Raw genomic sequence first — 21,091 nt, forward strand, 5'->3', positions numbered from 1 at the left:
CACTCGGGAGGTAGGAGGAGTGGGCACCGTGAGCACACTCGAGGTGAGAGGAGCGGGCACCGCAGGCACACTAGGGAGGTGGGAGGAGCGGGCACCAGGGCATACTTGGGAGGCAGGAGGAGCGGGCACACTTGGGAGGCAGGAGGAGCGGGCACCGTGGGCACACACGGGAGGTGGGTGGTGGGAGAAGCGGGCACCGGGGGCACACTTGGGAGGTGGGAGGAGTGGGCACCACAGGCACACTCAAGAGGTGGGAGGTGGGAGGAGCGGGCACCGGGGCATCTGCGGCGCATTGGGCAGGCCCATCCTGGCCCTTCCACAGTGGCATGGGGGCCTGGATCCTTCCCCAGAGTTTCGAGAAGAGATGTGAGAGGGGAGAGGAGTGGGAGGGACAGCAGCTGAGCACACAAAGGAAGAGGGGGGAGGGCCAACAGGAGGACAGAGCTGTTGGTGACGGTGGGGACCAGGCGAGAGGGGGTGGGGTGGGAGCTGAGGGGTGTGCCGGGGCCAGGCCGGCGGCAGGATGGTGGGCACTCACCTGCTGGGCCACCAGCTGCTGAGGGCTCAGGCAGGCGTCTGTGGCTGGGCCTCGAGGGCTCTTTGCGACCTTCATGGAGCACCGGAATAGGGAGGAGGGACCTTCAATGTGCAGTGTGGGCCTGAGCTGTTCACACACTCCCGTCTCCTTACCTCTACGGAGGAAGTGGGTGGGTCTTGAAAGTAGGATACGGTGGCTCACGCCTGTAATCCCAGCACTTTGGGAGGCCGAGGTGGGCGGATCATGAGGTCAGGAGATCGAGACCACGGTGAAACCCCATCTCTACTAAAAATACAAAAAAAATTAGCTGGGCATAGTGGCGGGCGCCTGTAGTCCCAGCTACTCAGAGAGGCTGAGGCAGGAGAATGGCGTGAACCCGGGAGGTGGAGCTTGCAGTGAGCCGAGATTGCGCCACTGCACTCCAGCCTGGGCGACAGAGCGAGACTCCGTCTCAAAGCCTGCCCTCGGCCCTGAACGTGGGCCAGTGGTGGCCTTTTCCTGGGGCGGCAGTTATCCTGAGGGGCAGTGGCGGCAGTGGTGGGCCTCTCTCCCGGGGTCGGCAGTGGTGGGCCTCTCTCCCGGGGGGCGGCAGTGGTGGGCCTCTCTCCCGGGGGGCTGCAGTGGTGGGCCTCTCTCCTGGGGGCGGCAGTGGTGGGCCTCTCTCCTGGAAGGCGGCAGTGGTAGGCTGCTCTTGGCCGTTGGCCAGTCGGCTGCTAGGCCTGAACTGTGACTTGCTGGGTATTCATCTAGGAACTCAAAGGACAGGCCTTAGAGAAAAAGCCGGAAGATGGCAGAGCCGTGGAGGGGCGGCCAACCCCTCCTTCACCTTTCCAGATGTAAGTGTTCCGAATGGCCCCGTGCATTCTAGTTGCTGAGAGACTTTAGGGCGAGTCGGAGGGGTCTAGCCTTCCAGGAGCGAGGTCTGCACTGTCAGGAAGGCAGAGCAAGGCTGGCCGCAAGTGGCTCATGCCTATATCCCAGCACTTTGGGAGGCTGAGGCAGGTGGATCACCTGAGGTCAGGAGTTTGTGACCAGCCTGGCCAACATGGTGAAACCCCGTCTCTACTAAAAATACAAAAATTAGCTAGGTGTGGTGGCAGATGACTGTAATCCCAGCTACTCTGGAGGCTGAGGTGGGAGAACTGCTTGAAACTGGGAGGTGGAGGTTGCAGTGAGCCAAGATCGCACCACTGTACTCCCGCCTGGGTGACAGAGCGAGACTCCATCTCAAAAAAAAAAAAACAAAAAAGGAAGGCAGAGCGAGTCCACCTGCCAGGGCACAGGCAGGGTCTTCCAGGCCCACAGCCACCTCCACTCAAACTGTCCTAGCCCCCCCATCAGCCCCGGCTCCAAGGAGATGGTCCTTGTCACTGGATAGATGCAAACTTGGGCAATCGAGAGGTGGACCCACAGGCTCAGCTGGGCCCAGTCTCCGCAGGAGGAGCCCCCGTCCAGGCCTCAGGAGCAGAACCACCCCCACGCTCTCGCCCAGGTCAGGGTGGCAGCCATGTCTCTGGAGGGTGGCACAAGACCAGGCTGCAGGCACAGCCAGCAAAACTGGCCACACCCACGGAGTAAGGACGGCTGTGGGGGAGTGGAGGAGGGCATGGCCTCACCAGAGCACAGCTGTGCCTGTCCAGCCCCAGGGGGAGACGGTGGGTGGGGTGTGCTGCCTGCGTGTGGCTTGCCTGCTGCGGCTCCCCGGGCGCTCCCCGGCCTTACTGAATAAGCAGAGAGAAGTCGAGGGTCGGGGTAGCCTCTCAGGTCTTTCAGAGGAACGTCACGCTGGTTCTGGAGGAGTGCGCCCCTGACCCAAGGCCCTCCCTTGCCAATGACACTGGTGGCGTCCACATCATTGTGGGGAGGCGTGGGAAAGAAAAAGAAACCACTGTTCGGGTGGCAGGGATGAGCCGCACCCGAAGGCTCCCCCGTGGGCCCCGCTGCACTCCTGGGCCGCGTCCTCCCGTGGCTGAGGAAGGAGGCGCATCCAGTCTCCCCCATCTGCGTCCCAGCCTCAACTCTGCTATGGAGAGGCCGCCAGGCCGGGGCAGACAGCACGGTGGCCCACACCCCTAGCTCCCCCAGCGTCCCCGCCCCTGGCAGCCCCATTGCCGGCCAGGGTCTGGCGTCTCTGAGCCAGGTGGCCCGGCTTCCTGGAAGGGCCACACCATTTGCTCCAAGACCCTGAGAAGTCAGCCCAGGCTCCACGCAGCGCTTTGGCACATCCCACTGCAGCCCAGCCCTCCCCACGGCTCCTGCTCCCAGGGACTGTGCCAGGCAGGGGTGGGAGACAACACCAGGTGCCCACTCCAGGAAGGCCTGGAGGCTGCGGGGCTCATGGGAGGCATCCGGGGGTGTCGGCTGCTCTGGGCTGCGGCCCTGAGGGAGCAGCTCCCCTGGACCACACCTGGAGACTACCATCGCAAAAATGACAGGGAAAAGGCTCTACCACTGTCCTGTGACCGTGGGCAGAAAAGCAGGCCTTGCTCCCGCTCAAGGAACCTTCTAAAATGCACCTGCTGCTGCTCGCAGTTCTCTTCTTGGTGGGGCCTACAGCTCCTGGTCCAGGTGACAGCGCTTCCCATAAGGTGGGAGAGAATCATCGCCCACCAGGCCCACGGCTCTGGGGCCAGCAGGCAAAAGGCGAAAGCACTGCTCATATTCCAAACCAGTGGCCTTTGAACACCATGCGCCTCCTGTTCAAAACTGTGCCTTGGGCTATGAGAACAGAGCCCGCAGGGACTAACATGCAAGTCAGGACACTGCTTCCGAGGAGCCCGACCCTCCGTGGGCTGCCACTCCCCGCCTCGCCTCAACGCCACACAACTGAGCTGCTCTTTAACAACCCAAGTTCCACAACACTCCTTATTCTGGTTTTGTATTTCCATTCCGTTCTCCGGCAGACTTAGTCCTAATGTATTATATGCTTGGAATCCTTTGACAGCTCCCACATACTTCTGTGCAACAGAAATGTGTACGAAAATTGATCACAAGGCTCTAGGTGTTCAAAAACAATGATCCCGACTGAGAAATCATTACAATTAGTATTGGTATGCAAGTTGTCAAAATAACATAAGCATATTACAAACTATGGTTATAACTAGATATAAAAAGTGAAATTTAACCCCAGTGAGATGGATCAGGCTGTAAACTGCCCAATTCTGTCGCTGTTCAGGGCGCCACTTGTAACCACCCTCAATCCCTGGTGGACTGAACAAAGGGGGCGAATGTGGGAATAAAAGACAAGAGACAAGAGAGTATATTTGAAAGAAGGGGTCAGGGGGCACCTTGCCTCTAGTGGACAAGGGCCCTGAGCTTTACACAGCCCTCCATATTTATTGGTAAAAGAGATAGAGCTTTACACAGCCCTCTGTATTTACTGGTAAAAGAGATCGCGAGAAAGGGGGGTGACTGCCGGGTAATCGGCAGTCGGTTTGGTTCACAGCAGGCTTTCGAGACTGCATCCTTTGAACAACAGGCGCTAGATTTCCCAGTAGATAACTTCAAGGACCCCAACGCCAGGGAGTGACCGCCCTCAGCAAACCTTCTGGCAGCAGGTGCAGTCATGAGTTTTACTCACATCCTACATTCATGATAAACAGTTTGCTGTTTGATCATATAGCCTCCAGTGGAATGCTGACTTGGTCACGATCCCTTTGGCCTTTTTGGCTCCCAACATCAGGCTATTTTTTTTTTTTTTAATCAGTTCATCCATTCATGGGACGACATAGATTCAGCACCGGTGCTGTTCTTATTTTTCGTATTTATAGATCAAAACACCAAGGAAAACCCGTGCCTGTAACTAAGCAGATGGCACCAGGAGTTCTGCCACTTGACTCTGAGCCCTTCTGAAGACTTCATCAGCCGGAGCTTGACAGGTTCTCCTTCACATGTGGCTGAAGCCAGAAGAGAAGCCTCCCGGCCTGCAGGCAGCTTCGTGGGTGGCAGGTGGGGGTGGCCTCCTCAGCCTTGATGGCGGCACTCGGGGCTGTCCTCTGGCAGAGCCCTCACCAGGCAGCAGCTGACGAGGAGACCCAGATGATGACGGAAGCTCTAGAGACGTTCCTAAGGCCTTGTGACTGTGTTTGGAAGGTCTTTGCATCTGTGCAGCTCAGTGTGAGGGGCAGATGGGCTGAGCCACACCCTGGCAGCCTGGGGTGGTGGTCTGATTCTTGCTGTCCTCAAGCTCACGCTCCAGTCTCACCATGCATGGCTCCCAGCCCCTCCCTTGGCCCCGGGGGGACCCTCCGGTGAGCATCACCGCCTACTCTTCAGCACAGCCTCTGTGCCCTGCACTTTGCTTCCCACGTCGAGGGCCATTTGCCTTCTTAAGGTGAGTTTGTTTGTGGTAAATGCTTTCAGTTTTTGTCTGAGTATGTCTTTGTTTCACTCTTATCCTTGAAAGACAGTTTTATCCCAGCACTTTAAAGCTACTTTTGGTTTCCATAGTTCCTACTAAGAAGGGAGCTGTCCGTGGAATCGCCTTTCCTTAGTGATAAATCTGTTTTTCTCCTGGATTCTTTCATGGTTTTCTTATCTGCTTTGAGTGCCACAGTTTGCCCAGATGTGTCAGGCACAGGTATCTTTGTCTGTATCCCGCTAGGGACTTGTATTTCTTCAGTCTTTAGACTGGTAAGTTAAACCCATTCTGGAAAATTCTCAGCCATCCATTTTTTGAATATCTTCTTTTTTCGTTCTCTTCTGGAACTCAGTCGAATGTTAGATCTTCTCACCCCTCTCTCTTCTTTTCTTATTTTTTGCAGAGATGGGGCCTCACTCTGTTGCTCAGACTGGTCTTGAACTGCTTGACTCAAATAATCCACCCACACTGGCCTCTCAAAGTGCTGGGGTTACAGGCCTGAGCACTGCAGCCAGCCTATCTTCTTTGTCTTGTTTCCTAGTCTCATGCTACCATGATTATTTCTCCAGATCTCTCTGTAGCTCACAAATTCTGTAATGTATTGTTTAACCCTTCCATTAAGTTTTTTAAAACTGCAGTATAGGCTGGGCGCAGTGGCTCACGCCTGTAATCCCAGCACTTTGGGAGGCCGAGGCGGGTGGATCACAAGGTCAGGAGATTGAGACCACCCTGGCTAACATGGCGAAACCTCGTCTCTACTAAAAATACAAAAAAAATTAGCCAGGCATGGTGGCGGACACCTGTGGTCCCAGCTACTTGGGAGGCTGAGGCAGGAAAATGACGTGAACCCGGGAGGCAGAGCTTGCGGTGAGCTGATATCGCGCCACTGCACTCCAGCCTGGGTGACAGAGCCAGACTCCGTCTCAAAAAAACAAACAAACAAAATTGCAGTATAATTTACATACAGTCCAAGTTGCTGTTTCTGATGCATACTTCAGTTTTGATCAATGCACACAGCCATGTAACAACCATCGGCATCAAGATACAGAATCTTTCCACAGCCCCCCAGAATTCCCTCTTGCCCCTTGAAAGTCAATCCTTCCACCACCCCAGCCCCTCGTGACCACAGAGCTCTTCTCTGTCACTATAGTGTTGCCTTTTCCAGAATGTCATATAAAAACAAAAACTGTAGCCTTCTAAGTGTGGCTTCTTTCACTCTGCATAAGACATTTCAGGCTTATCCCCGCTGCCCCCAGCATCAGTGGCCCAGCTCTGTCTCCTGCTGAGTGCTGTTTTATGGAACCAGTGGGCTGCCGTTTGTTTACCCATTGGCCAGTTGAAGAGTGTCTGGGTTGCTTCCAGTTTTAGGTAAATGAATAAAGCTGCTGTGAACACTTGCATCATTTTTCTTTTTTTTTTTTTTTTGAGACGGAGTCTTGCTCTGTCGCCCAGGCTGGAGTGCAGTGGTGCGATCTCGGCTCACTGCAAGCTCCGCCTCCCGGGTTCACGCCATTCTCCTGCCTCAGCCTCTCCGAGTAGCTGGGACTACAGGCGCCCGCCACCACGCCCGGCTAATTTTTTTTGTATTTTCAGTAGAGATGGGGTTTCACCGTGGTCTCGATCTCCTGACCTCGTGATCCGCCCGCCTCGGCCTCCCAAAGTGCTGGGATTACAAGTGTGAGCCACCGCGCCCGGCCTCACTTGCATCATTTTTCATTGTGGTTACAGTATTTGGTTATTGTGTGGACATATGTCTTCATTTCTCTGGTGTAAAGAACGAGGGGCGGGATTGCTGGGTCACACAGTAAATGATTGTTTTATTTTATAAGAAACTGCCAAACTGACTCCAGAGGGCTCCACTATCTTGTAGTCCCACCAACAAGGTATGAGAATTTCTGTTGTTCCACACCCTCACTAACACTTGGTTTTGGTCTTGTCTTTTTTTTTTTTTAAGGCATTCTCACGGGTGTGCAGTAGTTTCTCATTGTGATTTTGATTTGCATTTCCCAGAGGACAGTGCTTATTTGCCACCTAGAGAGCTTCTTTGGTGGAGTGTCTGCTTAAATCTGTTGCCCACTTTACAAAGTAAGTTGTTTTTGTATTAGTAAGCTTTGACAGTTTTTTGTATGTTCTGGTTACATGTCCTTAATCAGCTACATGACTGGCAAAGGTTTTCTCCTGGTAACTTGTCTTTTCATTCTCTAAACAATGGTTTTCATATAGCAAGAAGGTTTAATTTTATTAAAGTATGACTTGCCAATTTTTTCCTTTTATAGGCTCTATTTTTGGTGTCATATCTAAGAAGTGTTTACTTAACCTATAGCCACAAAACATTTTTCCTATGTTTCATAGTTTTGAATTTTATGTTTGGGTCTATGATCCATTGAGTTAATTTTCTATGGGGTGTGAGGTAGGGATCAAGATTACTTCCATTAAGTTTTGAATTTCAGTTATTACATTTTTCATTTTTAAAGGTTCTATTTGGTTCATTTATTATCTGCTTAGCCTCTGATAATCTCTTGCTTCTTATTCATGCTTTTTAGCTTCTCCTTTGTTTCTTGAAACACATTAAACATATTTGCATTTCCTGTTCTAACATCTGAGTCTTTGCAGGTGTGGTTCTTTTGGCCACCACTTCTGAGGCCGCTTCCCTTGTGTGTGCTGTGATTTTCCACTATGAGCTTATAGTCTAGGGTTCCTGCTGGCTGGAATTCCTTGAGGCCAGGGTTGGGGGTTACTACTGTGAGGATGTACATTTCTTTCTACCAGAGGCCTGGGGGCACTTTAGCTCCAGATATGCTTGCAATTAAAAGTCACAGTTTGCAGTTCTTTTGAACATGTAAATAATATTAACTTTGGCCCTACACCTGTGGTGGAGAGTGCTAGCCGGGGGCCATAAGTTTATGGGAGAGACTTTTTAAAGATGTTCCATCCACAGCCATGGGCAAGTGAGATACTGTTCCTGCAGTGAAGCTTAGAGTAGTAGTTTGCCCACTTCATCATTTCCTGGTAGTGTTTGCTGTATCCCTTTGTGAGCCAAGCCTTACATGGGGGTCTCCAATTCGGTTCTGCCCCTCCCTGGGCCCAAGGCTTCTCCAGACTGCTCCCCAAACTTACCTCAAAGTTCTAGGTCATCTGGGTCCATGGGGACCCAGGCCATAGAGTGTCTTTAGCATAGACCTACCTCCTTAGACTTCAGCCCTCGCCTGGTTTCTAGACTCACTATCCTGCAGACTCATTCACGGTTTTATATATTTTATCTGGCACTTTGTGAAAATCTGGCATTTTTAGATGTTTTGTTGAGATAGATTTTTAGGTTCTCTCATCTACCATATCACCAGAAATAGAAGTCCTTGTCAGAGTGATTTTTCACAGAAATCATTGTAAATATTTTTGAAAAATTATACTGTACAGCAAAGCAAGCTCTCCCCTAGAGAGCAAATATATGTAAAAATTACAGGGTCAGAGTTCCTTGACACTCGGCCCCTCCCCACCTCCAGGAGCCCATGCAGGGAGCCTCTTCAGCTCTGCTTATCGGCTGCCTCCAAAAGGAAGGGGCGGAGTCCAGCCCCACTCTGGCCTAAGGGGCCTGAACAATGAGCGTGAGATGCAGCTCCCACAAAGCCGAGCGGCCGCTTACCTTCTGCTGTGCAGCAGTGGGCCTGGGCGGCCGAGGGCTGCACAGCTTTTTGCCGCTGGTAGTGTTTCAGCTTTCGGAGCTGCTGCATGTGCAGAGGCTGCACAGCCAATCTGGCCCCCTGTGGTGACAGCACAGAGACAGCACACAGGACACACGAAACGCGCATGGACAAGGATCTGCATCTCACACTCGTCATTGCCGCTGATTTGCTCAGGGGAGTAAACTGCATGGCAATGACAGTAAAGGAAATGCCTGCTGCCTTAAAAAGGAGAAATAACGCCCATGCCGCACCTCCCCTTAATAGAGGCAAGCAGCTCTCGCTGGCGGGTACAGCGGCCTCTGCTCTATTTGCTTAAAAGGGGGAGGTGCAAGGAATGAGGCTGTAATTAGGCATCTTCAAAAATTAACACATGGCAGAACAACTCAGCAACTTCTAGAATGAGAAATTTAGAAAGGTTTGATGCAACTCACTCAAGTGAGTTGTTTCGAGTTTGGTGAGGCGAAGGTGGCTGCCTACCTGCCACTTTCTGCAGCTGCCTTATCACAACACGGATCCCGTTGCGTTGATGGAAGCGCTGTGACCCTGGCTGACAACACCACAACTGCCAAGACAGACACCACAGGAGGCCTGGCCAGAGCAACCTGGGCCATCTGGGACGTCAGTGCTGACTTCAGTCTTGGGCCTTGCAGGTGGGAGGTGGAAACTCGAGTCTAAATAACAAGAAACAAGGATCACACGTGCCCTGCCCTGTCACACCGTGTTATCCTTCCTCAGGGACTGGAATCATCAACCCGCCTCAGGTATTAAAAACAAAGATGAGGCCGGGCATGGTGGCTCACGCCTGTAATCCCAGCACTTCGGGAGGCTGAGGTGGGCGGATCACCTGAGGTCAGGAGTTTGAGACCAGCCTGGCCAACATGGTGAAACCCGGTCTCTACTAAAAATACAAAATTAGCCGGGCGTGGTGGTGCATGCCTGTAATCCCAGCTACTGGGGAGGCTGACGCAGGAGAATCACTTGAACCCAGGAGGGGAAGGTTGTAATGAGCCAAGATCAGGCCATTGCACTCCAGCCCGGGCAACAAGAGCGAAACTCCTTCTCAATAAAAAAAAAAAAAAAGCAATGATGACTGAACGCTTACGAGCCGGGCTACCTGGAGATTGGCCATGGTGTGCCCATCAGCAGGGCTCTGGGCCTCGGGGCCATGACCGTGGTGAGCCGGGGGCTCTGCTGTGGTAGGGGGGTGATGGCTGCACTTGCACTTGTGTGGTTGGCTGTGCCCCGGGCAGGGCCAGCGGTGGTGGGGGTGGTGGGAGCAGCTGCAGTTTCTGCTTCTGGAGTCTCATCAAGTGCTCCTGAAGATACAGATAATACTCGTGTGTTTCCTTAGCTGGCAAGCTCACTTATGCAAATCCGGAAGTTTATGTCTTTCTTCACTCATGCTTTTAAAAAGACTGTCAACAGATGTACAGCTAATCAGATATAGATGCTACTACCAGGTATCTCTGGTATCACGGGCTTGCTTTCAGGAGCCATGTGGTTCTAATGGCACATCCTGACTGGCCCTCGGCCCCCACAAATGCGTGCTGGCAGCTCCCTCCCATGCACAGGACACAACACACACTCTTGCACATGACACATAAGGCTCATGCGGAGATGCGCCATCCTCAGAAACACCTGCACACAAGGCTGGCCTTGGGAACTTGGGATCTGGGGAGGTTCCCACCATTCTCTGACCCACAGCCCCTCATCCTCTGGGCCTGTGCCGCCTTCTCCCTGCGTTCTGAGTCCCCACTACACGGCCCCGAGCTTCCTGAATGCACTACACTGCTCCCTGTCACGTGCATGTGTGCGCTACTCCTGCTGCCGTGACTTTCCCTCCCCCGTAACCATCCAGGAACTTCCTATTTGCTCTGAAGACTCAGCATGACCTCCGTTCTCCCAGGGTCAGGCACTCCTTTCTTTGTGCCTGCAGCACCTTCCCTGTGCTTTCCGATACTCACCACCAGGACTGTGAGTTCCTAGGGGCATGTGTTGGTTTTACACTTTGAGTAGGTGATTAAAAATGGACGGATGGATGGATGGGTAGATAAGAAGATGGGTGGATGGATGGGTAGATGGATGGACAGATGAGTAGGTGGATAGATGGATGGCTGGATGGGTGGATGGATGGATGAATGAATGGATGGGATGGCTGGCTGAGTGGGTGGGTGTGTGGGTGGATGGATGGATATATGGATGGGTGGGTCAGTGGGTGAATGGATGAGTAGATAGAAGGATAGGTGGATGGATGGATGGATGAATGGATGGATAGAAAAGTAGATGGGTAGATGAATGGATAGATGGATGGGTGGATGGGTGGGTGGGTGGATGGACAAGTTGGTAGGTGGATAGGTGGATGGGTGGGTGAGTGGATGAATGGAGGGACAGATGAGTAGGTGGACAGGTAGGTGGGTGAATGGATGGATGGACAGACAGACAGGTGGGTAGATAGATGGATGAATGGGTGGGTGGGTGAGTGAATGAGTAGAAAAGCGCTGGGACTATAGGTATGAGCCACTGCACCTGGTATATGTATTTTAAATTTAGCCATTAAATTTGAAAGATAAAGGATATAAAGTGGATGTTTAAAATATTTTTCTTTTCTTTTTTTTTTTTTGAGACAGAGTCTCACTCTGTCGCCCAGGCTGGAGGGCAGCGGTGTGATCTCGGCTCACTGCAACCTCCACCTCCCAGGTCCAAGCGATTCTCCTGCCTCAGCCTCCCGAGTAGCTGGGACTATAGGCGCATGCCACCACGCCCAGCTAAGTTTATTTTTAGTAGAGATGGGGTAAAATCTTTTTCTTAAATACAGCACAAACTCACATCATAGGGGTGCACCAAGTCACATTTCAGCTGGATGCCTGCATGTCAAAATCTCTGATTAGCCAAAGCCAATATTACCATCAACAGAATAAACTCTGTGACAGATGAATAAATCTGACATTTTATTTTTTAAATAATATTTTAAATTTAGGGGTCAAATTTATTTGTATCTGTGAAAAATTCCCAAACTAGTACTTTTTCTTAAAAGACTTGTCAACAACAGAATTAAACGCTGTCCTTGAAGATGATTTTGCTCAATGCTGTGAATGCCGGTCCATCCCAACACAGAGATCAGAATCAGCCTCTAATCTAATCTTCCCACCATGCTTATTACTTACATGTTTGGAAATACGTGTTAGCTCAAAAAAGATAAAATGGGCTTCCTAAAGTGTTCTACCACGGAGTCTCTCTTTATGTTTGTAGCAACTATTAATCTATTTCTGTATTTTATTATTAGAAAGTTCTTGACAATTATTTGTGTGTACGAAATTAACAGCTTTCACAATAATCATTCATTGTGCTACAGCCTTCTACCACTGCAACAACAGACACAGGTTCATATTTCAACTGACAGAACTTCCAAATATAAAATCCCATAAGGGTTTTCTTTTTTTAATCCCAAGTCACCTGAATACACACCCACGTTTAAAAGTGAATATTCTGGCCAGGCACAGTGGCTCACACCTGTAATCCCAGCCCTTTGGGAGGGTGAGACAGGCAGATCACCTGAGATCGGGAGCTCAAGACCAGCCTGGCCAACATGGTGAAACCCCGTCTCTACTAAAAATACAAAAAATTAGTTGGGCCTGGTGGCACACACCTGTAGTCCCAGCTACCGAGGAGGCTCAGACAGGAGAATCGCTTGAACCCAGGAGGTGGAGGTTGCAGTGAGCTAAGATCACACTGTGGTACTCCAAAGCCTGGGTGACAAAACGAGACTGTCTCCAAAAAAAAAAAAAGTGAACATTCAGAAACTCATCATTGTAAATAATATGGCTTATTTATATTATAGGTACATAGTCCCTTATCCAAAATCCTTAGGGCCACACAGGGTTTGGAATTCAGACTATTTCAGAGAAGTAAAGTAATGATATAAGTCAAATAAGCACCGGGAAGGTGTTGGGGATGGAGTCTGGCACCCATGAACAAACACGCTGACGCTTCCACAGCAAGAGCACCCAGACACACTCACCCACCAGGACCGCGGGGCTGGCCTGGCCTCAGTGTGGGTCAGGTTTGCTGCAAATGAGTGAGCAACACTGAGTGAGCAAAACCTTTCTGCTGTCTGAGCTTTCAGAGTTTTAGAATTGCAGATAAAGGGTGTGAATCCAAGGGACGCTGTCCTACTGATCAGACATGGCATAACCTGCCCCATCACAGGACTCAGAGGACAGTCGGGGTGCCCGGTTCCCACACGGCAAAGCCAAAAGGCAGGTCCGGGCAGAAAAACCAAAGGCAAGACCACACGTTTCTGTTTTGATCTGAAGTCATCCCGAGAAAATTCGATTTTGAAATTGACCCTTTCTGGATGGTCCCAAAGATCGTGACTAGATCTGTCCTCTCTGGAGGGAGACCAGAGGGAAATGCTGAGGAGACTGGAAACCGGAGCCCCCGTCAAGGACACGGGCACCCTGAAGCCCCTCACCCGGAACATGAAGTTCTGACGTCACAAAGAAAACACTCACCACGTCGCTTTCATTTTCCAGTGGAGCACTTGCTTCAAAGATGCTGGAATCTTTACCTATAAAGGCATAATTCATACCGTTTTCAAGGCTTCAGTCTCATTGTGCCATGTCACAAAGCACAGGAGCATAATGATGAATTCTAACAGTTCACCTTGGCAGTGGGCTATAACATGACGACTGTTTGAATAAGTACATAATATTAACTTAGTTGGCTACCTCTTTTTGAATATTTATTCAAATTTAATGTCTTTTTTGTTTCCCTTGAAATTCAATTTGCAGCTTAATTTCTACTATCTAAAAGATAATCTACTATCTAAAATAAAATCATGAATTAAAATATAAGATCATTACCTCCCGAGTGAAAACTTGAGGGCAAATTGTAGAGGAAATGTGTGTTTACCTGTGCAGTACCAGACCAGGGACACTCGATTTCTCTGGTAGTAGAGGCGCCGTCTGCCTCCACCTGCTCGGCTCCTCCCTCCCGGCCCCGGCCTCCCTGCACGTCCTGTCCTGCAGCTGCCGGGCCACAGCTCTGACCATCTGAAGACAATCGCCGCATTGTCTGTGAGGGTCTCCACGCACACAGTAATATGGAAACATCTTGTGTTTTACAAGATATACTTATTTAATTCTGGAGAATTCCAAAGAAAGTCTATTATTTCCATTTTTAGTATCCATTCATGATACTGCTTCAATCAACAATTCTAATAATATTCAATAATAAAAAGTAAAATGAATATTCCCCTAGAAAATATCCCTTTACTGTCAGCCACAGACACTTATTTTTTTTTTGGGGGGGGGACGGAGTTTTGCTCTTATTGCCCAGGCTGGAGTGCAATGGCACGATCTCAGCTCACCACAACCTCCACCTCCCGGGTTCAAGCAATGCTCCCGCCTCAGCCTCCCAAGTAGCTGAGATTACAGGCACATACCACCACACCCGGCTAATTTTTGTATTTTTAGTAGAGACGGGGTTTCACCATGTTGGTTAGGCTGGTCTCCAACTCCTGACCTCATGATCCGCCTGCCTCGGCCTCCCAAAGTGCTGGGATTACAGGCATGAGCCACCGTGCCCAGCTGACACCTATGTTAATGGGCAATAAAGTCCAGATGAAACATGAACCACAATTATCACAGGGCTTTCTATGCAAACATAATTCAAGATAATCCTTCTGAATTTAGACTGTGCCATGGCCAGACATGAAATGCCAGTTGGTATGAAATTGTCCACATGGCCGGGGGTGGTGGCTCATGCCTGTAATTCCAGCACTTTGGGAGGCCAAGGCAGATGGATCACTCTGAGGTCAGAAGTTCGAGATCAGCCTGGCCAACATGGCAAAACCCCATCTCTACTAAAAATACAAAAAATTAGCTGGGTGTGGTGGCAGGTGCCTGTAATCCTCACTACTCAGGAGGCTGAGGCAGGAGAGTCAATTTAACCTGGGAGGCGGAAGTTGTAGTGAGCCGAGATTGAGCCACTGAACTCCAGCTTGAGTGACAGAGTGAGACTCTGTCTCAAAAAAAAGACTTACAGTCAGGTAAAGTCTCAGAGTTAGTGATGAAAACTCAAACATTAAATTGGCCATATTACATTTAGACATTTCCTTTTACACAATATAATTAATTCTTCAATTCTCTTTCACGATGTGATTTCCGCAAAGTACTGTTCCAACCCACCTTCTTCACAGAGGCCACCTCCCTCCTCTCCTGGGCAAAGTCTGTGGCCATCCACTGCATCTCCTCCAGCAGACAGTCCCAGTGGGACTTGGGCCGTGGGGCCTCCTGCAGCTTCGGCAGACGCCTCTGGGACCACAGACCTGCTTTCCTCAGCTCCGCAATGCGCTGATGCACCTGGTTCTCCTGAAAAACAGGAGCAGCCCATCAGCTGTGAAGACAGAGACTCCAGCCCCTTTGTCACGGGCTCAGATTAAGGACCTGAATGAGGGAAGGTGGTTTCCTGGTGGTCCCCAGTGCAGACCACACTGGGTGCTGGTGGGGGGACCTGCAGTTCCCAGAGGCTGTGAACACACCCCAGATGCTCCCTGCTCTAGAATCTGAGTAGGCTGGTGCCAAAGAATCACCAGAGAAGCAGCCGTGGCCAATTTTTCAGATGCCTTTACCGTCTGCCATATTACATTGAGAAACATTCCAACTTCTAATTTAAACAGCTTGTAGCAAAAGCAACTTCTTCCGCAGATAACTGAGCTCTCTCACCAGCTTGATCTGCTCTGCAATCTTGTCCTAAGGGCTCTCCCGTGGCCATAGGGCTTGGTGGGGGGACAGGGCGGGGCAGGTGGTGCTGTACTCTGGGCTCTGGACACCGTGGCCATAGCCACACCTGCAGGTCTGAATGCACCTGGAGAGGCAGCTTTGTGACTTGCTAGGGGGGGTGCCACTTGTCTGCACGGAGCAGATGGAAAGGGGTGCTGCTGGCCAGGCGCAGTGGCTCACGCCTGTTAATCCCAGCACTTTGGGAGGCCGAGGCAGGCGGATCACGAGGTCAGGAGATCGAGACCATCCTGGCTAACACAGTGAAACCCCGTCTCTACTAAAAATACAAAAAAAATTAGCCGGGCGTGGTGGCAGGCGCCTGTAGTCCCAGCTACTCGAGAGGCTGAGGCAGGAGAATGGCGTGAACCTGGGAGGCCAAGCTTTCAGTGAGCCAAGATCGTGCCACTGCACTCCAGCCTGGGCGACAGAGCGAGACTCTGCCTAAAAAAAAAAAAGAAAAAGAAAAAAAAGAAAGGGGTGCTGCCCGCAGGAGCCAAGGGCAGACGAGGTGACGGGGCAGAGTGTTTGCAACAACTGGTTACCCTTAAGGGCAGCAAGCAACCGGTCATTAACGCATTCAGTTCTCAATTCCACTAAAACCGGCTGACTTAACGGCCCTCACCATTTCATCAGAAGTGCTTAGTAGGGGAAAAACACTGAACAAGTTAGACCTAGTCCTTTACACTCACTGGAAACACAGATTCCTGGGGAAGCACAGACCACCGAGAATATTCTGGCACGGCAGCCCATGTGGGTCAGGACTCAGCCTGTGCCTGGGTTTGGAGGGCAGCCCCTTTGGGTACCTGGGATGGTGCCGCAGGCGGAGGCTGGCGGGCCTGGGGAGCTCCCTGTGGGGAGGTGGAGCACAAGCTAAACAGCCTGCCTGGTGGCGCCGAGAGCTGGCCTGGCAGGAAAAGTGGCGGCGCTGCGATTGGCTGCTGGGTCCTTCCCTGCACAGAGAGCTGTGCTTGTGGCTCTGTCGCCTGCTGCTGGGAGACCTGCAAAGACGCTGCAGCGCGGACCCCGGCCGGGGCAGCCTCCGGGGCAGCTGCGGCAGTGGGGTGTGCAAGCTGGCAGCGTTCTGCACGGGAGGCCCCGTGGAGGGGTCGTACTGCTGCTGCCTCTGTCTCTGTCCAGCGAGCTGCGCGGCCTGCGGCGTGGGGGGCATTCCTCCTGCAAATGCAAAGAAAGTCAAGCGCAGCTCTCCCAGTGTCTCAAAGCAAAACAGAGACGTGACCTTAAGAAATCAGGGAGTCCACTCCTCCCCAAACCGAATAATGTCCCAAGTGTCCCTTGACATGATAGGTAAAGAGAATGAGGCCTTAGCGAGGAAGGAAATCCTGCCACGTGCCACCGCGTGCATGAGCCCCGAGGACCTTCCGCTGAGTGACACGAGCCAGACACAGAGGGGCAGATCCTGCCTGTCCCACTGACATGGGGTCCCTGGAGCACCCAGAGCCATGGGGACAGCAAGCGGACCGGGGGTGCCCAGCGGAGGGGCGGGGCATCCGTGTTTCACGGGGGCAGCGTTTCCGTTTGGGAAGCTGGAAATCTTCTGGCGGTGGACGCAGGTGACAGCTGCACAGCAACGTGAATGTGCTTCATGCCACTGAGCTGTGACTTAAAATGGTAAAACAAAAGCCAACCAGAAAAACTCCAAGGAGTAACATTTGAATCATTATTATTATTTTGGAAATAAGGGCTCACTCCATCACCCAGGCTGGCATGCAGTGGAGCAATCACAGCCTTGTCTCTGCAGCCTTGACCCCTGTGCTCAAAGCGATCCTTGTGCCTCAGCCTCCCGAGTAGCTGGGATTACAGGCGTGCGCCATCACGCCCGGCTAATTTTTGTATGTTTTGTAGAGACATGTTGGCCAGGCTGGTCTCAAACTCCTGACTTCAGGTGATCCGCCCACCTAGGCCTCCCAAAGTGCTGGGATTCCAGGCTGAGCCGCCGCAACCTTCAAACACAGGTTTTAAAAAATCATTTTTACAGTAGTTGTTCCAGTCCTAAAAATAGCCAATATGAAAGATTTGATTTTACATTTTACAACCAAAAAAGATGGAAATCTCTAGAATCTAGGCAGTGGCTAAACTATCAATTTGGCCCCATCATTCCTTTTCAGGCCCATGGTCCTGAAGGGACCTCCTTCCTCCCACTCGAGAGAACTCTCAGCAGCAGATGAGGGCGGCCAATGCCATGGCCTGTGATTGGAGGGTGGCTGCCTCTGGCTGCCCTGTGATTGGAGGACGCCCGCCTCTGTGCTGCCCTGTGATTGGAGGGTGCCTGTCTCTGGCTGCCCTGTGATTGGAGGGCGTCGGCCTGTGACTGGAGGGCGCCCTCCCCTGCGCTGGCCTGTGACTGGAGGGCGCCCTTCCCTGTGCTGGCCTGTGACTGGAGGGTGCCCGCCTCTGTGCTGGTCTTTGGAGGGCGCCTGCCTCTGCGCTGGCCTGTGATTGGAGGGTTCCTGCCTCTGGGCGCGCTTTTCCTCCTCTGGTGATCTGCAACCGCACACCTCACATCACAGCCCCCACCTTGCCTCACCGCCCCCACGCGGGGAGAAGGCGATAGCCGTGCCCTTTACTCTGGGGGCTCCGTGCTCCTGGATGGCGACTCCCCAGGCCCGGCCCACCTGCCCGCCCCGCAGCTGCAATGCTCCTGGCTCACATCCTGCCCAGCAGCTGCAGCCTGAAGGCCTCGACGACCACCTGCCTCGGGGCGGGCACGCGGTGCAGCCTCTGCCACCAACCCTCCTCAGGCGGCGCGGTCAGAAGCGCCCACTCTGTTCTAGCAGCGGCGCAGCTTCTGCACCTCAGCACCGTCTGCGAGGGACTCTGCCTTGAGGACACCGGACCACCTTCTGTCCCGAGGGCAGAGCGGAGCGCGGGGCACGCCAGGCCCTGCCTTCCCCAGGGAGGCACAGACACAGGCGACCTGACGGGAGTGGGCGCTCTGAGGACCAGGGAGAGCAAACAGGGCGGCACAGGGCGGGCGCCAGGGCGGCAAAGGCCTCTCCGAGGTGGGCCGTGGAGTCAAGACCTGAATAAAGAGAAGGGAGCAGTCGGGAGCTGGCACGGGCAAAGGCAGGGGGTGGCGGCCACGCATCTCTGCGTACTCGCGCCCCGCCACTCGCGAGTCTCTGTAAATATCTGCTGAAGGAGGGCATCGATGTGACTCATCATCACGGACCGGTTTCCCGGGTCTCTAGGCACAGACTGATACGCACGTACGTACACATATTCTAATACCGGTATTTTCTGATGTGTTTTCCTTGAAAACTACGGTGTATTGTATAAGCAATGCAAACTTGCAAAAATTAAATACAAAAAACAATAGACGCTGGCGAGGACGTGGAGAACAGGGAACACTGTACACTGTTGGTGGGAGTGTAAATTAGCATAGCCTCTATGGAAAATAGAATGGAGGTTCCTCCAAAAACTACAAATACAACTACCGTCCAATCCAGTAGTCCCACTCCTGGGTGTATATCCAAAGGGAAATAAATCACTCTACTGAAGTGCTACCTGTGCTCGCATGTTTACTGCAACACAATTCACAACAGCAAAGACACGGAATCAACCTAAGTGCCCATCAACAGACAACTGGATAAGAAGATGTGCTGCACACATACACAGTGGAATACTGTCCAGCCATAAAAAAGAATGCAACCGTCCTTCGCGGCAACATGGATGCAAACAGAGGCCATCATCCTAAGTGAAACAACTCGGACACAGAAAGACAAACACTGCACATTCTCACCCATAAGCGGGAGCTAACTCACACGTCCACACAGATGTACAGTGTGGAATGAGAGACACTGGAGACTTGGAAGGGTACAGGGTGAGGGGAGGGTAGATGCTGGGAAATTACTTAGTGGGTATGATTACGTTATTCCGATAACGGATGCACTGAAAGCCCAGACTTCGCCACCACGAAGTATGTCCATGCAACAAAACTGCTCCTGTACCCCATAAGTTTATAGCGAAAAAGTTGGATATGTTAAAAAAATTAAAGCTTGCCATTAAACTTATAGAATATTAATTCTAGTATGGTATTAACTGACATTATGTGCTTACAACATGGTGCCGTGCTAAGCACCTTACAGATATAACAGTCCTCCGAACAGACTTGAGAAGTGTAATTATCACTATTGCTCCCATTTTACAGATGAGACAACTGAGAGGGGTGAGGTGACGCCACATGGCCACATCCCCAGAGCCAGCAAGGGCAGGGCTGAGCACACTGCAGCCCGCACTCCAAGCATCACAGCATGGGCCCCACAGAGCAAACAACGGTGCATGTGAAGACAGCCTGAGATCATCATAGAGAGAATAAAAGAGAATGTGCTTCCACTTGGAAAAAGTTAGGAAAATACAGGAAAACTCTTGATAGTTTGGTTTTTAATCACCTGTAGGAGAAACTGTGAGTCTGCACAGACACTGCCAGCCTGTGCCCAGGTCTGGGTCAATAAACAGGTGCAAGGGCTCACTCTGCCCAGGAGCAATCAACAGATGACAGAGTGTGCAGTAGCTTCAGAGCTTCAGAGCTTTTGGCTCCCGGCTCCCACAGCCCACTCCTGGACTAGTACCTGCCAGGTGCTTTGTCACACAGATACTTTGTGCTGTCGGCATTAACTGCTGGAGAGGAACACCTGATGTGACCTCCAGGTGCTGTAAACCCATCCCAGGATGGCCCACTTGTAGGTGAGGCCTCTGACATCAAAGGAGAATCTGTGACATCAAATCCAATCACAGCACAGTGAGCCAGGTTCCACCTTCAAAGTTCATGCTGGTGAAGTTATCCCTGGTGCAGAACACGGAAATAGCACAGAACGCACTGTGGGCAGGACATCCTCTCTCTGATCCTCACCAGGAAGGGAGGCAGTCTCAGGCCTGGGTGGGACCAAGCTCTTGAGGCACCCATCTTGCTTTGCTCTGAGTCCATGCCCACTGCCGAGTGGCCTGCTCCCAGGGATCCTGCTATCAAGGCGGGTGGCTGGACAGTGAGTTCCGGGACACTCACATGCCAGATTCTGATGTGCCTGGCTGGCATGGGGAAGCTCCTGGGCACAGAGCTGAGGCCCAGGCCCTGCCACTACATGAGTGCCCATGGCCTCCCCAGGCCCGCTTCCATGCCTCCAGCTCAAGGCACCAAGTGGCCAAAATGATGGCTGAGTGTAAAGTCACTTTGCTCTAAGCAAGAACTGAGAGGAGGCACAGGGGTGACCCCGTGAGCCCACAGAAGCCATTTGGTACATATTTGTTGACTTACTTAAAATGAAAAAAGTTGGAAAATACACTGCTAGAAGGCTTGCACGGTTTCCTTTTTGTTTGCAGGCTGGCTTCATGCTGGGTGACTGCTACATACCTGTGGGCACCAGTGTTCACTGCCTCTTAGATGCTTCCATTTTTATGGAATTCACATCTCCAGGTACTGGAGTCCCCATATGTATTTGCTATTAGAAGACAAAAATTATGGGAAGTATAAATGTGTGTTAACTTATATCACACTGATTTTAAAATAAGTATTTCTCCACTGTCTCTTCAATTTCTATGACAAAGAACATGATATCACAGCTTAGAGCTATTGGCCAGTGATCATAAACTCAAAAAAACCCCATATTAGCCTCTGAATTTGACAGAAAGGAACAAAAATAATCTTTTCATCATTTAGTGCTTTTCTGTGTACCATTTGCTAAAGGCAGCACAACAGAACCAGGCTTCAGAAGTA

The 21,091-nt window shown here is 51.6% G+C and overlaps 1 protein-coding gene across 1 annotated transcript in view; it reads right to left on the reverse strand.

Annotated features, from left to right (window-relative positions):
* Window positions 1-220: 220 nt before the first annotated feature.
* The window catches only part of LOC116477668 (putative EP400-like protein), a 47,971-nt gene continuing 27,100 nt past the window's right edge, over window positions 221-21,091 (reverse strand). The window contains 8 exon segments of the mRNA XM_058425897.1: window positions 221-823; window positions 9,056-9,249; window positions 9,693-9,894; window positions 13,090-13,145; window positions 13,490-13,542; window positions 13,545-13,629; window positions 14,767-14,949; window positions 16,164-16,533. Of these exon segments, the coding sequence (XP_058281880.1) occupies window positions 9,885-9,894; window positions 13,090-13,145; window positions 13,490-13,542; window positions 13,545-13,629; window positions 14,767-14,949; window positions 16,164-16,533 (757 nt within the window). The 3' untranslated portion in view covers window positions 221-823; window positions 9,056-9,249; window positions 9,693-9,884.

The sequence above is a fragment of the Hylobates moloch genome, unplaced genomic scaffold (genome assembly GCF_009828535.3).
Source record: "Hylobates moloch isolate HMO894 unplaced genomic scaffold, HMol_V3 SCAFFOLD_12, whole genome shotgun sequence".
Classification (NCBI taxonomy): domain Eukaryota; kingdom Metazoa; phylum Chordata; class Mammalia; order Primates; family Hylobatidae; genus Hylobates; species Hylobates moloch.